General features: G+C 41.8%; 1 protein-coding gene across 4 annotated transcripts in view; it reads left to right on the plus strand.

Moving 5' to 3' along the window:
- SIGIRR (single Ig and TIR domain containing) overlaps nt 1-17,970 on the plus strand; it is a 61,043-nt gene extending 43,073 nt beyond the window's left edge. For 3 of the 4 annotated variants that reach the window (XM_060262187.1, XM_060262186.1, XM_060262185.1), the window contains 2 exons: nt 7,166-7,340; nt 16,684-17,970. In XM_060262187.1, the coding sequence (XP_060118170.1) occupies nt 7,166-7,340; nt 16,684-16,877 (369 nt within the window). In that variant the 3' untranslated portion in view covers nt 16,878-17,970. Of the gene's footprint in view, nt 1-7,165; nt 7,347-16,683 lie in introns of all 4 variants that reach the window. The other variant, XM_060262184.1, reaches the window with a different exon arrangement.
- The last annotated feature ends 569 nt before the right edge of the window (nt 17,971-18,539 follow it).

Consider the following 18,539-nt stretch of genomic DNA (forward strand, 5'->3'; position numbering starts at 1 on the left):
TCAAAACAAAGGACAATCCTAGCTGTGTGGATGCCCGTTCATTGCTCAGTTTGGCCTTGAGTTGTTGTACTACTTCACATTTTATGATAGAAATGTATGCAAACCCCAGGCCAAAACACACAGTATGACCAATACAAGGCTGCCATTCAAAAATGACCTTCACATATCATGCTGTACTCTTTCTCCTTGTAACACTTGTGATGTGACATCTGCTTCATGTAATTGACTAATAGGAGGGACAAGGAAGTACATAAATAAGATGGAAACTAGACATTGCTGGGGCAAGGGGGAATGCAACCATGACGAAGTCATTTTGGGCAGCAGCCTTGTCTGCCATAACATGTAGTTTGGTACAGTCACAGGTTGGATTGTGTGCGGCGTGACCAAACCTTGCTAATCAGTGACTGTGGGAAACTGAGTCAGCAGTTGCTAAATTCAGGTCAAAAGACCCATCTGTCCTTGCTGCACTTCCTCTCATGTGCTAGGTTTCTTTGATAGCAGGCGTTACATCCCTGTTACTGTTAGTTCCTCAAAGGCAACCTACTAGTATCCTATCACTATAAATTTTGCACTGAAATCCTAAGTTACAGGAAAGGCAAAGTCTATTGTTTGGTTTATTTGGTTAAAAAGGCTTTCTGTGTGGAGTAATGCTGTATAATACTTCACAGATTTTGCAGTGTTTTTCAGTTCAAAGAAGTATGCAAGGCTGACTTTAAAACCAATTTTTATTATTTTTGCAACATATTGAAAGACTTTTATCAAATATAAGTTTCAAAATACTGATCAATACATTACAAAATTTTCACCTCCCCCCAGCCCTCTTTTCTTTGACTTCTGCCGGTGCGTAATACAATTAAAAAGAAAAGAAAGGTAAAATTCACGCTTATAGAATCTTCTCTTCCTATCTACCTTAATATAAAATAAATCAAGACTATATATTGATTATTATTAAAATTAACCCTATATTTATCACATAGTCTAACATCTACTAAGTTATATATCAGATCAGAAATCCATATTACCATTTTATCTTCCCCTTAAAAGTTCAGATAATATTATCATAAACCACTAAGTGTCTCTTGACTTTCCATTACTTTTAAACATATTTTCACCATTATAAAATCTTCACTAAAAATTACAGTTACCTTAGCATAAGATAAACCAAGACTATATGAAAATTATTATTATAATTAACCCTCTATTTATCTCATAATCTAACCTTCTGCTAAATTATATATTAAAACAAGAGTCAATATTTGCAGCTTTATCTTCCCAGTAAAAAAAAAAAAATCAGTTGATGTTATCAAAAATCACTAAGTGTCTCTTCACTTTCCATTGTTTTTCAATATATTTTTGAAATTTCTTCCAATCATCCTTAAATTTTTCTGAATTGCAATCTTTTAAGATTCTAGTAAGTTTATCCATTTCACTCTAGTGTAACACTTTTAAGATCCAGTCCCATTTCTCCGGCATTTTATCTTGCTTCCACATTTGCACATATAATGACCTTGCAGCTGAAAGCAAGTACCACAACAATGTCCTATCTTTCTTTGGAAAACTTTCCATTTGTAATCCCACCAGAAAGATATCTGGTGCTCTCTTGATGTCATAACCCAAGATTTTGGAGGTCTCTTGTTGAATCATTTGCCAAAATTTTTTTGCTTTATCACAAGTCCACCACATATGGTAGAAGGAACCTTCATGTTTTTTACATTTCCAACACCTGTCTGAAATTTGATTATTCATTTTTGCTAGTTTCTTAGGTGTCATATACCATCTATACAACATTTTAAAACAGTTCTCTTTTATGTTGTAGCACGTCGATAGTTTCATAGAGTTCTTCCATAGGTGTTCCCATTCTCCATTTGTATTTCTTTGTTCATATTTATTGCCCATTTTATCATTTGAGTTTTCACTACTTCATCTTCTGTAGACCATTTCAATAATAACTTATAAACCTTTGAAATCAATTTTTCATTCTCACCCAACAGCACTTTTTCCAGTTCTGTTTGCTCTTGTCTTATTCCTGTATTTCTAATATCTTGCTCCACCAAACTTTTAATTTGTTGTAATTGGTACCAGTTAAGATTGTCCTGCAATTCTTCTGCCGGTTTTAGTTCCACCTTGCCTCCCTGTATTTTTAGCAGTTGTTTATATGATAACCATTTGTCTTCCTGTGGATCTAAGGACAACTTTATGACTTCAGTTGGCATAATCCATAATGGTTTTCTTCATCACCATATTTAATATATTTTTTCCAAGTATTCAACAGATTTCTTCTTATGTAATGGTGTGAGAAAAATCCATCCATCTTCTCCTTTCCATAATACATATAGGCATGCCAACCAAAAACATTCCCATGACTTTCTAATGCCAATAACTGTTATATAAGGTTATCCATACCAAACAAATGCGTCATGATATAACTTAAAATCAGGCAGCTGGAAACCACCCCTTTCTTTCGCATCTGTCAGAATTTTCATTTTAATTCTTGGCTTTTTCCCCGCCCGTACAAATTCTGAAATCTTTTTTTTGCCAATGATTAAATTGTTTGTTGTCTTTCACTATTGGAATTGTTCGAAAAAGAAACATACTTCTTGGTAGAACATTCATTTGATTGCAGAAATCCTACCCAGCATAGTCAGATTCAAGTTATTCCACTTTAACATATCTTCTTCCATTTTACGCCAAAGCTTTTCATAGTTGTTTTTGTACAAATCAATATTTTTCATCGTAATCTCTACTCCTAAATATTTTACCTTTGAGGTAACTTCACATCCAGTTATACTCTGTAGTTTTTTCTGTTTGCTCAATGACAGATTTTTGCTTAGAATTTTCGATTTTTCCTTATTTATATGGAAGCCCGCCAGCTCTCCATATTCATTAATTTTATTTAACAGCAAGGGCATCACTTGTAATGGGTTTTCGCTAATGAACATCACATCATCTGCAAATGCCCTATATTTATAAGAGAAACCTTTCAGTTTCAGTCCCTCTATTTCTTTGTCCTCGTTAACTTGCATCAGCAAGATCTCTAACGTCATTATGAATAGCAATGGAGATAGAGGGCAATCTTGTCTTGTTCCTTTGCTAATTATCATTTGCTCTGTCAAGTCTGCATTTACACAAAGTTTCGCTTGTTGTTCTGTATAGATTGTCTTGACCATTTTTATAAAATCACCTCCCAATTTCAGTTTCTCCATCACCGCAAACATAAAGTCCCAATTAAGATTGTCAAAAGCTTTCTCTGCATCAGCAAAAAACCTCTTTTTCTGGATGCTTTCTGTAATACTCTACAATGTCTATTACTGTTCTGATGTTGTCTCTTATTTGCCTTCTGGGGAGGAAGCCTGCTTGCCCCTCTTGAATAAAGATGTTTAAATGCTGTTTGAGTCGTTCTGCAAGTATCCTAGCAAAGATTTTATAGTCATTGTTAAGCAATGAAATCGGTCTATAAATTTTTACATTCGTAGCATCTCTATCTTCCTTTGGTATCAATGAAATAACTGCTTCCTTCCATGTATTTGGCACTTTCCCATCTTGTCTGATATTGTTCATCAGTTTTTGGAGTTTCAGTACTAATACGTCTGCCAGTACTTTATAAAATTTTGCTGAAAAACCATCAGGATCCGGTGCTTTACCTAATGAGGTAATTGCTGTTTCTACTTCAACTTTTTCAGTTGGTTCATTTAAAGTTTTTTCCATGGTTTCTGTTAATGGCTTTACTTTTATTCTCTGCAGGTATGCTTCAATTTTCTCTTTATCTACTTGTTGGCCTTTAAATAGTTTAGCATAGTATTTAAAAAATTCCCTTTTAATTCCTGCTTGGTCCACGATATCTTTACCTCCAACTATAATTTTATTAATAAATTTGTTCTACTTTTTTTTCTTCATTTGCCACGCCAGATATTTCCCAGGCTAGTTTGCCCCTCAAAGGATTTCTGCTGCAGTCTTTTTAAGTTCCATTCCACCTCCTTATTCAATAGATGTCTCACTTGACTCTGTAATATTGTAATCTCCAGCAAGATTTTTTTCTTTCCTGGTATTTTTCTCAATTCTTTTTCTTTTTTGCCAATTTCTTTTTGTAAGTCCTCCATTTGTTTCCTTTATTCCTTCTATCTTTGTTGTTCAATGTAATTAAAATTCCTCTCATTACTGCTTTATACGCGTCCCACACGGTTTGATATTGAACACCCTGATTTTCATTTATTTGGAAGAATGCTTTCGTTTCTTTTTCAAGAGAGGCCACTATTTCTGTATTCTGCAGTAAGTCCTCGTTTAATCTCCATCTCCTCACTTTTTTCTTGTCTTTAGCCAACCACAATAATGGATTATGGTCTGCACCTATTTTCGGAAGAATCTCTATCTTATTTGTAATAAGTCCCAGATCTTTAGTAGTCCATAACATATCAATTATTGAGAAGGAGTTATGCCTTGCTGAAAAAAAAGTATAGTCACGTACATTGGGATTGAACTTTCTCCATATATCTTCCAGAGTTTCTTGTTTTATTAATTCAAAAAATGACTTTGGCAGCTTGCCATCTATATTTTTTCCCCCCCAGACCTATCCAAAGAACTTTTAATAGTTCCGTTAAAGTCTCCCATTAACATTATTTGGTCATATGTCAGTTGGTCTACTTGTTGCATAATATCTTTGAAAAAGGCATTCTTTGCCCCATTTGGGGCATATAGTCCCAGCAACAACATTTTTTTCTCATTCATCAACACCTCCACTGCAACATATCTGCCTTCACTATCCATAAAAATCAATGTTGGCTCCAATTCTTTTTTGATATAAAAAAAAATCACTCCTTTTTTCTTTTCCTTAGTCAATGAAAAGAATTCTTCACCCAAGGCTTTGTTCCATAAAAATTTGTAATCCATGTGTTTGATGTGTACTTCCTGTAAACAGATTATATTACATTTTTGCTTTTTAATCCAATGAAATGTTGCTTTTCTTTTTTGCAGTGAATTTAGTCCATTTACATTCCAAGACATTAATTTGTAATCCATATTGATTTTTTAATTAATCTGTATCTCCAAATTCTTTATTGTCCGCAAAAAACCTTTCCATGCCTTGAGTATCTACTACTGTAATTCTCAGTCTATTATACTCAAAGCTAAGGCCTTCAGGTAGAATCCATCTGTATCTTATTCCCTTCACCCTTAGCTTGTCTGTCAATTTCTTAAATTGTTTTCTGTTACTTATGACCTTCCTTGGCAGCTCCTTCATTATTCTTACTCTGCTTTCCTCTACCACCATTGCTTTTTCAAATTGTTGAATTAAGATCCTTCCCACCATATCACTTGTAGTAAATTTTACCACCACGTCTCTTGGTAGCTTAAGTTTTCTGGCAAATTCAGAATTAACCCTGTAAACATAGTCATATAAATGTCCCGTTCCCTCAGGGTCTTCTCCCATATACTCAGCAATGATTGTTGCAATGTACTTCTTTAAATCCTCTTGCTCATTCTCAGGAACACCTCTTAAACGAATCAAGTTTTCCATTAATTTACAATCTTGTAGTGTTACCTTCTCCTGCATCTTCTTAATAGTAACATCTTGGTCTTTTACTTTAGCTTCAATCTCCTGGGTCTTTTGCGCTGTTGCTTGTGACTCTTTTCTGAGATCTTCAATCTCTTTTTTAATTTCTTTCCTTTCTTCAGCACTAGAGTTAATTTCTTTAGTTAATTTCTTCTCACTTCCAGTTATCAAATCTTTCATCATCTTCCCCAATCTTGCCTCCATCGCATCCAGTTGCTCTTGAACTTGTTTTGCCATTTTTCCTTCCCCCAATGAGCCTGATCTCAAACGTGTTGCTGGCTTTTGGTCAGACATTACTTTCCTCCCATTGCATAAAATAGGCTCTTAAGTTGATCTCACCAATCAGCAAACCAAGTACAGAGTTCAATAGATTAGGGCATGCCCTTTCCAACAAGCCCAAAATCGCCATCCTCTGAGCTTCCTAGCTCAAGATATTAATTTTTAAAGTTTGTATAAAATCCAAAATGGCGGCCGTGACTTTTCCAAGCCCCCCCTTTTTAAAAAAAGTTTTCCTTTTTTCAATAAAGCTTAAAATTAAGTTTTACTCATATAGTCCAAAATGTTTCTCCTTTTTAGAATGATTCCTGCTGGTTTTAAAAACTTTTAAAGTCCTGTTCTTTTTTAAAAAATATATAAAACCTTTGACCTTTCTTAATGGCTGCCGGTGCTTCTCTATGGGTTTTTGGCTCTAGAGATGTCTCTGGAGGCTTGAAAATTCCCCTTCTTCCAGCTTCTACTTCCTGACTCTCTAGCCGTGAAGTCTCATTCTCTATGATCTAAAGTCTCACGATAGTAGAATGTCACTTCCTGTTTCGTCTTGAAGAACAGCAATTCTGTTATGTCGGGGGGGGGGGGGGGTTTCCAAAACCGCAGGTATGTCAAACAGCAGTTATTTTTCTGTACTTTCCAGCTTTTCTTAAGTCCCAAAAGTCCCAAATTTACCCCCTTCTTCTGCTTCTTAACTTTATGCTCTCACAGTTAGTCCCAGATCTTAGTTTTTTAATTTTAAAAAGCTTATTTCAGTCCCGGAGTGGTAGATAAGAATCTTTACCTTAACGAACGTCTATTTTCCTGTGCATCCGATTTCTTCCCTTTCAGATGTTATTGTAATCCATAGAAAGTTGGAATATGGATGAGCTTATGTCAAATTAATCTCCAAAGACCCTTTGTAGACGATGGAATGCAATTCTTCACCGGAGGTTCTTCAAAGCAGGAAAGGAATCCCACTGGGGCTCCTTGTCTGCCAAAGTAAACCTCCTCAAAATTCTTCAAGTATGTCCTGGACAATTCCCTTTGTGAAAAAAGTAGACAGTAGGCGTTGGAGTCGCCTTATATTTCCAAAACAAAGGGTTTGGTCTGCTCCTCTTAAAAGAAGCGCGTCAGCTTTCCATTTTCCAGCCCCGGAAGTCACCGATACTATTGAAGGAATCTGGATAACCAGAGGGAGATAAGGTATTGTCCTTTGGGAGACAATAATGGTGTCTGTCCTATGTGGACCAAGAGGGTCCTTGGGAGAATGCTGTCTCTCAGACATTCCAACAAATATCTTTCAGGAAGGCATGTAATGTTACTGATTCAGCATGCGTGTAATAAAAGCCTGTACTTTTCTTCTTGTGCTAGATGCCTTCATCTGATTTCTGGAAGGAACTGTGCCTTGCCCTGCCACGGAAAGTGTCCTGTAGAGGACTCAGAGGAGACCCCCAAACCCACCTCCAGGAAGATAAGGACCCTATGTTGGTTATCCACAGCAACTACCTGGATTTCCGAAGGGAATCTCACACTGAGGGAGACACTGGTAATGGTACCATTTTAATCTTGACTCTGCCACTGTACTTTTGAAAGAATTATACTGATGTAAGTTAATCAGAGTGTATGCCTGTCATCATTAAATAGTACATCAACAGGATACAAGATCTGCTGTAGATTCACTAGTACTGCTTTTTGATTTTGATTACTAATGGATATTTCAAAAATATGTTGCACTGTGTACAAAAGAAAGCCATAATAGCAGTGTTAGTTTGTCAGTCAGTCAGATTTCTTCCTAAATAGGATCGTTTTCACCAAGTTTTTTGTGAGCTGGTCATATGACGCTCTTTGGAGTAGCAGTTGTGCAATGAATATGCCACCACAGAGAAGGCCCTGTTTCTCACCACCAAAAATCTTACATCCAAAGGCAGTGGAATCTGCAGCAGAACCTCAGTCCAAGCTCATAATCCTTATGAGAGCCAGTTTGGTGTAGTGGTTAAGTGTGCGGACTCTTATCTGGGGGAACCGGGTTTGATTCCCCACTCCTCCACTTGCACCTGCTGGAATGGCCTTGGGTTAGCCATAGCTATCGCAGGGCTTGTCCATGAAAGGGCAGTTGCTGTGAGAGCTCTCTCAGCCCCACCCACCTCACAGGTTGTCTGTTGTGGGGGGAGAAGACATAGGAGATTGTAAGCCTCTCTGATTCAGGGAGAAGAGAGGGGTATAAATCTGCAATTCTTCTTCTTCTTGTGTATGGTCATGTGGGAGAAGACAGGTTCTTTCTCCCAAACAGAAAATGTTTTGACATGACAGTCAAAATAATGTTTCCAGGGGCATAAAAATACTGAAAACGTTTCTACTGTCGAGATTAACATGTGGGCAAAGATATATTTTGGCCACTAACACAACACATACATTCAGTGACTGATTCTGTGAAGCATATCATTGCCTCAACAGGCATATTAAAGAATACACCTTGAGTAAAGTGTTCCAGCTTTCCACTGGCTAACCAGTACTTAGGTGAGCTCATGCAAGCCTTAGGGGGCCCCTCCATGCCATACCTCTGTTGCTGCCTGATTGAATATTTCCCATTTGAACTGTAAGCTGGCTTTGTATTTCCTTTCTGTGTTTTTATGGCTGTTTGTCTAGTTTTGACTGGATTGTGCTGCACTCCCTCTTTGGAGAAAGTTCTGTTTTTAGCAGACACGCACAGAATCAGACTGCCAGACTGATGAAGCATACTAAGGCTAGAGGACAAGTTCTTCAGAGAATTGAAGATGCTTTGAGAGAGAGAAAGTTGCTTTGTATGCCCATCAAAGCTAAACAGTTTTTTGCATTGTTCAAAAAACATGCAAAACCTGTTTGACTGGAGGTGACTTTTTGCAAAAAAAATGAAATGCTTATGTGCACAATGGAATCCAAAGCCTTTCTAACCCCTTTCAACCAAGTCTCTATGGTTTGGCCTGACCTCTTCTTTCACAACAGTGTACTTTGCCTGGCACTGCTGAAAAACTTCTGTTAGCTGACAAAATTGGCTTTAGCTCAGCGATCACATGTCCTTCTTCTGTGGCTTTCAAGAACAGGCTGATTTCATTGGCCCCCTTGAGAATGCTGTCTCCTTAAATATCCTTCAGAAAAGCAAAGTACAAAATTTGGCCACATAGTTATGGCCTCTGTCAAACATTCATGGTCTTAGTCCTCATGAAACTACCATTGGGTGATCCAAACATGCATACAGTGGCACCATATTTTCTGCAAGCTTAAGCTGTATATGGTGAAAATTCGTGGTTTCCCTGTCACAGTCACACCACAGAGTCATTAGCATGGTCTATTAGCTGCTATTTCTCCTGCATTTTCTCCCACAGCACCCCTGGAGAGCTTTTGGGGAAAAAATGCTATTTCACTTATAGTACAATATCTTTATTTATATTATTTTACTTCATTTATTTCCTGCCTTTCTGTCCATTAAGAACCCAAAGTGGATTTATATTGGTGCCATGACCTCCATTTTATCCTCACAACAATCCTGTCAGGTAGGTTCAGCTGAGAATGTGTAACTGAGTCAGGGTCATGCTGGCAGAATGGGGATTTGAACTTGGGTCTCCCAGTCCCAGCTCCTTCTCTGACATGCTAACCACTATATCACACTGATAGTAACATTATAATTATCTGTTGCCGCTGTCTTCTAGTCCTTTGGAATGTTTATTTTATTATTTATTTTATTTGGTGAATTTCTATTCGGCCCTTTCCCAAACAGGTTTAGGGCAGATTACAACTAGGTAAAACCAATCAAATACAATAAAACCAATAAAATGCAATTAAAAACAAAGCACCACAGTATTATATAAGAGAGGTGGGCGGGCTCATAGTGCAGGTTAGACTATATTCTAGATATAATAATTCAGATGATGGATCTGAATTCCCAGCTTTGATTTAAAACATACACACACACACACAACCAGTCTCTAGCTCTCCATTGCATGAGAAAGGTTGGAGACTTTTCTTAAATGAAGGCTGAGAATTCAGAGGAATGAGTAGATTATGACTACATGTGATTAGACTGTTGTGCTATAGTGCAATAGTAATTATTGATTCTTATTTTTTTAAAAGCTCTCTGATAGTGGCAATGAGGAAAAATGGTGGCCTTGATTGGCCGACATAAGGAGAATGGCACTAACATTAATAATAATAATAATAATAATAATAATAATAATAATAATAATAATAATAATAATAATAATAATAATAACAACAACAACTTTATATCCCGCCCTCCCCCGCCGAAGCGGGCTCAGGGCGGCTAACAGACATGGAAATCCCATGATTCATATAAAACAATGTAAACAATTTTAATATATCAGTTGTATAATAAATTAATTTAAAATAGATAAAATATATAAAATGGGTGCTAAAATACTGTGATCATAATATCCATAAGATGGCTAGATGTGCATACGTCAGATTAATCGGGTTCCATCTCGAAGGCAAGCTGGAAAAGAAATGTTTTGCAAGCCCTGTGGAATTGGTTCAGGTCCCGCAGGGCTCGCACCATCTCTGGAAGGTGGTTCCACCAACGAGGGGCCATTACCGAGAACGCCTGCTCCCTAGTAGCCTTCAACCAACATCTCTTGGCCCAGGGATTGTTAGTAAGTTCTGAGAGCTAGATCTCAGTGCTCTCTGGGGCACATATGGGGAGAGGCGGTCCCTTAGGTAGGCAGGTCCTCGGCCATATAGGGCTTTAAAGGTAATAACCAGCACTTTATAGCGAACACGGTACACAACCGGCAGCCAATGCAGATCCCGCAGCCCAGGCCGCGCAGGTTCCCACCGTGGTAGTCCCTCCAGCAGCCTGGCCGCCGCGTTCTGGACTACCTGAAGCCTCCGTGTTCGGTATAAGGGCAGCCCCATGTAGAGGGCATTGCAGTAGTCTAGTCTCGAAGTGACCGTTGCGTGGATCACAGTTGCTAGGTCGCTGCGCTCCAAGAAGGGAGCCAGCTGCCTCGCCCTCTTGAGATGGAAGAAGGCGGATCTAGCAGTGGCGGCTATCTGGGCCTCCATTGATAGAGAGGATTCCAGTAGCACTCCCAGGCTCTTGACTTTGCGCACTGGTACCAGTGGCGCACCGTCAAAAGCCGGTAGGGTAATCTCCCCTCCTGGTCCGCCGCGGCCCACGCAAAGGACCTCAGTCTTCGCCGGATTCAACTTCAGCCCGCTCAGCCTGAGCCAGTCAGCCACGGCTTGTAATGCCCGGTCCAAATTTATAGGGACCTCACCAGCCCGGCCGTCCATCAATAGATAGAGCTGGGTGTCATCTGCATATTGATGACAACCCAGCCCATACCTCCGTGCAATCTGGGCAAGGGGGCGCATAAAGATGTTAAACAACATCGGGGAGAGAACTGCTCCCTGGGGCACACCACAATGAAGTGGGTGCCTCTGAGACAGCTCCCCCCCAATTGCCACCCTTTGTCCCCGACCGTCAAGAAAGGAGGAGAGCCACTGTAAGGCTAGCCCCCGAATTCCTGCGTCGGCGAGGCGGTGGGTCAGCAGCCGATGGTCGACCATATCGAACGCAGCCGATAGGTCTAGCAACAGCAGTACCGCCAAGCCGCCTCGATCCAGTTGTCGTCGGAGGTCATCCATGAGGGCGACCAGGACTGTTTCCGTCCCATGGCCCGGGCGGAAGCCGGACTGGCATGGGTCTAAGATGGAAGCGTCCTCCAGAAATTCCTGTAACTGCACCGCCACAGCCCTCTCGATAATTTTGCCCAAAAAGGGCAAATTTGAGACCGGCCGGTAGTGTGCCAATTCGGCCAGGTCTGATGACGGTTTTTTCAAGAGAGGGCGGACCAATGCCTCTTTCAGGGGTGTTGGAAAAACACCCTCTGAAAGAGATCGATTTATAATATCCCGTATAGGATATCTTAGTTCCTCCTGACAGGCCTTAATTAGCCAGGAGGGGCATGGGTCCAGGTCACAAGTCGTGGATCATGCAGTACCAAGAATTCTGTCGACCTCCTCCAAGCTGAGCGGGTCGAAGCAATCCAGAGTTAAATCAGAAGACACGCATTGGGCTTCGAGTTCACTTACTGCCTCCAAATTGGCAGGGCAGTCATGGCGGAGCGATTGGACCTTATCCGCAAAAAATTTCGCAAAAGCCTCACAGCCAATCTCCAATTCCTTAGCTTTTAAGTTGCCTTGAGGCAGCGTAGTCAGGTTCCGAATTATTCTAAATAATTGGGCTGGGCGCGAATTTGCAGGTGCAATCTTAGCCGCAAAGTATGTTTTCTTTGCGGCCTTGGTTGCCATCTCATAGGACTTCATAAACTTCCTATAAGATGTTCTAGTCGCCTCGTCACGAGTACGCCGCCATTGCCTCTCTAGCCGTCTAAGGCCTTGTTTCAGCTGGCGTAATTCCGGGGTATACCACGGAGCCAGCTTAGTCCGAGGCCGCACAGGGCGCCGAGGTGCGATCTCCTCGATGGCCCTAGAGAGCCGGCTATTCCAGGTCTCAATCAGGCCATCGAGGGAGTCGCCAGAGGGCCAGGGATCCCGCAGAGCCATCTGGAACCGTTCCGGGTCCATTTGGCTCCGCGGGCGAGCCATAATCGGCTCCTCGCCTAAACAGGTTTGGGGAGGCATATCTACAGGGGCCTTGAGGGCGAAGTGATCCGACCATGGCACCACCTCTGCGGTTATATCGCTCACTACAATCCCAGCCGCAAAGATCAGGTCTAACATGTGTCTGGCCTGGTGGGTGGGGGTTGCAACAAATTGAGAGAGTCCCAGTGTCGCCATGGAAGACACTAGGTCCGCCGCCTGACTGGAGGACGGGTCATCAGCATGGACGTTGAAGTCACCCAGGATTATCAACCTTGGGTGCTCCAACGCCCAGCCTGTCGCCGCCTCGAGCAGGGACGGTAAGGCGTTGGCTGGTGCGTTAGGCGTACGGTACACCAGCCAAATCGCCAACCCCTCTCCATCCCCCCACGCCAGACCGGCACATTCAATGCCCTCAATCTTTGGGGCCGGGAGCGCCCTGAAGGAGTAAGCCTCCCGTGCAAATAATGCCACTCCTCCCCCCCGCCCGCTAGTCCGCGATTGATGGAAGATTGAGTAACCTGGGGGAGGTGTTTGCGAGAGGGCTACTGTATCACCCTCCCGGATCCAGGTCTCAGTCACGCAAGCCAGGTCCACATTCTGCTCGAGCATAAACTCTCGGAGAATTGAGGTCTTATTATTAATGGACCTGGCGTTGCATAACACCAATGACGGAGGCGGGTTACACCTGGCCCTACTACCTGTCACCCTTGGGATGGGCCGCAGATTGGAGGGGGGCCGAGCACCAACTTGTCTCTGTCCTCCTCCCTTATAATATCTGCTCCCACTGGATAGACTGGATCTTTGAAAATGCGCACTTTCCCATCCAGGTGGCATGTTACTGTACTTGGATTGTCTTCTTTCTGTAAAGATTGTTCCAAGATCAATTACAGAGAACATGCTGAGGATGAGAAAAGCCTAGACCAGGGGTGTGGAACTCATTTGTTAGGAGGGCCGGATTTAACACAAATGGGACTTTGTGGGGCCGGGCCATGAGTGTCATAAAATATAATGGCAGGTAGTGGAGATACAAACTTTATAATGGACACAGACAAACACAATTAAAGATATTTTTAAAACTTAAAATACAAACATGCTTAAAACTCTTCCAATGGTTTAAGTTGGAAAGATGGGGGACTAGTGGAATTTGGCAATGCAATTTTTAAAATAAAACATCAGGAAAAAGCACAAGGTGCTGACTCTGTGGAAACAATGAAATGGCATTGTAAACTTCTCCCCACCAGTCTACTCAGATTGGCAAAACCTTTCCAGTATAATATCCCCCTTTGACTGTGGGTTCCCATATTAGAGTACTCACTAGGTTAGGTCCATTTAGGATAGATAAACTGGCTGAAAGCATCAACCCTTGTTTGCGAGGACACAACTCCAGGAAGCATGAGTGTCAGCTAGCTATAGGAAAGCTGAAAATGTAATCATCTCCACTCCATCTGAAACCATTGCAGAATACAGACAAAGCTGCAAGGAAAATGTGGCATGGATCTTAAAATCCACCCCACGTTTTCCTTGCAGCAGTCAGCAAAAAAAGGCAGGAAGAGCCTGGGACTCAGCCTGCTAGCTTCAAAGGGTGCTTCAAAGAGCCTTTGAAGCTCCCAGGCTGAAACTGAAAGAGTCTCAGCCTAGGAGCTTCAAAGAGTCTGGAAGCTGTAAGAGCCTGGGAGTTTCAAAGGGTAAGGACAGGAGGGGGAGGAAGGGGGAGAAAAGAGCCCCCCCCTCCCCGCCTGATCAAAGCCTTGGGCGGGTCGCATCCAGCCTGGGGGCGAGGTGTTTGACACCGGTGGCCTAGACAGTGGATGATTAGAAGGCAATGTCATGTTCCTGTTCCAGAGAAAAACCATTCAAGTGGATGCAGCCTCACACTGTGGAACAGGGAATAGAGGAATAACTTTCACACAGGATGTGTTGCCCAATTTAACTAGGGATCAGAAATGGAAAGGATATGATATGCCAAAGGCAGTTTCCCATCCTCAGAGCCTGGGGCTATAGAGAACACAGGAAGTTCTTGTATCTCCCTTCCCAGGCCTCCAGCTGCACAGTGGATCAATGGGAGATGAAGTGCAGTTATGGACTTTAGTCCCAGAGAGACTAAAGGGAGAACAACTCCTGGCAGTGGATATTTGTTAACACAGCCTGAGCTTGCAAAGCAATACGTTTTAATTTTAGTAACATGAGCAAAATAAGTTTGCTGGTCATAAAAGATTTACGAGCAACTGGCAACAGAAAGGCCAGCTTGCTTATATGCGGTGATTTTACTGTCAGGAGAAGAAGAGAGAAAATAATGGGCTTGGCTGGGGTTTTCTTTGTGTTTGAACAACAACTCTGAGCTTATTTTGCTGAGGGCTTGCATTCAGTGTCATTAATAGGCACTTATAGGCACTATCACGGAGGGGGTATCTGGATATATGGACTCTGTTCTAAGACCCTATGCCACCAGTGCCCCTAGTTATGTTTGTGACACTACAGATTTTCTGAGGAAAATACAATCTTTGAACAACCTTCCAGAGAATACTATCTTAGCCACCACGGATGTGGAATCTTTGTATACCAACATCCCACACCGAGATGGATTACAAGCTGTAAGTAATATTATCTCGGATAAAAACATAGCTGAGTTTGCTACCAAACTGTGCCATTTTGTTCTCACCCATAACCACTTCAGATTTGGCAATGAACTTTTCCTACAGATCAATGGTACAGCCATGGGTACCTGCATGGCCCCACAATATGCTAACATCTTTATGGCTGACTTGGAGCAGCGCTTCCTAGACTCCCACCCGCTCCTACCTACCTTATACCTGTGTTACATTGATGACATCTTTATGGTCTGGACACATGGTAAAGAAGCCCTGGACGCATTCCACCAGGCTTTCAATGACTTTCACCCCACCATCAACCTGACAATGAACCAATCTATGCAAGAAATACATTTTCTGGACACCACTGTAAAAATAAACAATGTACGCATTGACACCACCTTATACCGGAAACCTACTGACCGACAAACATACCTGCATGCCTCCAGCTACCATCCCAAATGATCCATTGTATACAGCCAGGCTCTACGCTACAGCCGCATTTGCTCCAATCCTGCTGACAGAGATTCTCACCTGAGGGATCTACAACAAACCTTTTCAGAACTTAAGTACCCACCTGATGAAGTCAGGACACAGATTAACAAAGCCAGAATGATAACAAACTCTCATAGTTAAATTTCCTATTGGGCCCTCTATTTCGACCCAAAGCATTTCTAGAAGGGAATCTAATTCTTTGACCTCAGTCTTACTGGACTGTATACCTTCTCTGACATACAGAGCCACCCCACCTCCAACCTTTCCCTCTCTATCCTTCCGATATAACTTATATCCAGGAATCACCGTGTCCCACTGATTCTCCTCATTCCACCAAGGCCCCATGAGTTCTTCATCCTCTTTGCTCTTTTTTACCTGCACAAAAGCACAGATACAAGGTTGCTTTTGACCCCTCTGCAGACTGGAAGCCGCATTTGCCCTTATTTTCTGTTTCCCTAAAGAGTGGCACTGTAAGCCTATAGAACAGCTCAGGAGGGAATGAAAAGAACTTTAAAGGGAAGGGTAAATTGTGCATGGCAGCAGTTGACTGTGGGCATTTTGAAAGCAGAGTTTAGCACTGCCCCCTCCCTGGAGTGACTGAAAGTGATTCATCCACATGGATGCTTAACCCATCCTGCAGTTTCTCCTTTGAGCCAGAGAAAATGAGTTTTTTATTCTCTTTGGTTGCGGGTTGGTTGTGGAATCCAGACGAGTTCCCATGTCAATAGCGCTGAAGACAAGTAGCATATAAAATGTGGATATAAAATTGTTTCCATGGAGAAACAAGCTCAGAATGTTAGAGGCCTTGTACAGAGTAAGTAGAGGAATGAGGGAAAAGAACAGAAGTGTTGCCCTTTGATGGAAACTGCAGGGTGGTTAGAAGAAACGGCCAAAACATTTTTGCATTTGGCATAGAAAACCCAAATAGCCATTGCCTCCACTAAGGAACACGGTGCCCATCTGCCTGGGAGTTCTGTGCAAGCCCCTGAAATGAACTACAGCTGGTTCAAACATTGGCTGCTAGACTGTTAGCTGGAATAGGTTGCAACTGTATTGGTTGTTGGTTTGCTCTTGAGCCCAGTTTAAGGTTTTGGTTTTGACTTTGAAACTCTAAATGGCTTGGAATCCAAATGACTGAACATTTGATGTGAACATTCCCTCCTTTTACCTGCTCCCTACTGCTATAATTTCCTTATCCTCCTACAGGTGTCCGAGGTCCTATTTTCAAAGGACCACCACCTCCTCGAATGACTGGCTCTGATGGTCCTCCATTTGGTACGCTGGAAGAAGTGCAGCTTGGAGAAAATCAAAGGAATGAGATAGACATTTCTGATTTGGGATCTCGCAACTATGGAGCAAGGACAGACTTCTACTGCCTTGTGACAGAAGATGACATATAAGAGATTCCGGAGTAATTTCTATGCACCTGACCATCTTTATTAGCGTGATGTTCCCTAACAAGAATAATCTGCTTGGCTAATTTCTTTAAACCAATCTCCTCCCTGACTCCCCCCAACCCCAATGCTGTGATTGCTGAAGGGAGTATTAACTAATCTTGGGGGATATCTGGCTGTTTTCAGACAATAGTAATATTTATACGATGACCATCTTGTGTTTTTAAAACTGTTTAAAAATCAAGGAGAATTTTCAGGGAGGAAAGGTTGACTTGAATGCTAGTGTGGGAAATTCTCAAATGTTATTGGCTTAGAGGGCCATCCGGCTGGGATTTATCTTTGCATCCGGATGGGCAGGCTCCATCTTCATTGCTATCATCTGTGGAAAGGCTCTGTAGTTACAGAAACTGGTACCTATGACTGGCTAGCATTGAGGCCTGCCAGGGCAAAGACCCTGGCTTTTGTTTTAAAGCAACACCTATAGCTTGGAGACAACATTTCAGACAATGCTCTCCTGAATGAGCAACTGAAAATCTAAATGAAAGACAGCAATGACATGAATTCCCTTGTGCAGTCTGAATTTTCTTACTATGTATACGTTGCCTTAAAGACTGATTGTAATCATGTTTGCCTGGGAGCGAGTGCCATACTGTTTTGTTTCTGAGTTAAGTTTGGGCTTCCAGCTTTAATTGTTCCTGGTACCGTTAGGTGGAGAATGCTGAGGGAAGGACTGGTGACTGATGCCTCAAGAAAAGCATGGCACCCAGCTCAGAGGCCCTGAGAAACAGTGGTATGGGAAATCTAGAATTGTGGTGCAAGGTCAAGTATTACTTTATGGCCCAATTAGCATAATAGCAAAAGTGTCCTTTGAAAAAGTAACATTAGAAAACATTGGCACAGGGTCCATTAGGATCCTGTGCCAACTTGCTGTCTTCAGATCAGGCCCTATATCTGTCCCTTGCAGGAGTGATACGAGCACATCAACAGACCTTCTCTTGGGCTGCATTTAACCATGGTGGTTCACTGCCTGATCAGTCCACATGGCAGCCATCCTCCTTTTTTTAAACGAATGAATGTAATTAAAGTTTTATCACTATAAGCTAGCTGTGGCCTGTTTTCTTCTCTGTTGCCAACAGTTTCATAGCATAAACAGATGGTCATTCATTTGCCATTGATCCCTTACCCAGATAGCTGATGTTGTCAAAGGACTCTGACTTGGAAAAACTGGGGCTTCTGCAGATCAGTGCTGAGCTGTGTCCCAAGATTGGAGGGAGTGGGAACTGCTGGCTATCTTGGGGAAAGGTGTCTGCAGACAGTGAAGTCAGAATTGATGCTTAGTGCTGAAAGAATTCCAGGGCTTCACACATATCAAGATTTTATTCTCCATCAAAAAGAGTAGCATTACTTAGCTGGTTGGAATCCCTCTGGTATGCAAACATTCAAAATAAGGCCATTCGGTGTTACAGTTGAGGCCAAACTGGATTTTTACAGGGTATGATCCTACTCCAAGTAAATTTATTTCATTTGCTTCTTGGTTTCTACTACAATAGAGGTCTAGTATGTCTGTATAGGAACTCTTTCTCTGCCAGTCAAGGTCTTACATCAAAGCGGGTTTAAGAGCTGTTCTGAAAAAGAGAGTATAATGTACCACAGCACTTTTACAGTGGA

This window comes from Heteronotia binoei, chromosome 21 (genome assembly GCF_032191835.1).
Source record: "Heteronotia binoei isolate CCM8104 ecotype False Entrance Well chromosome 21, APGP_CSIRO_Hbin_v1, whole genome shotgun sequence".
Taxonomy (NCBI): Eukaryota; Metazoa; Chordata; class Lepidosauria; order Squamata; family Gekkonidae; genus Heteronotia; species Heteronotia binoei.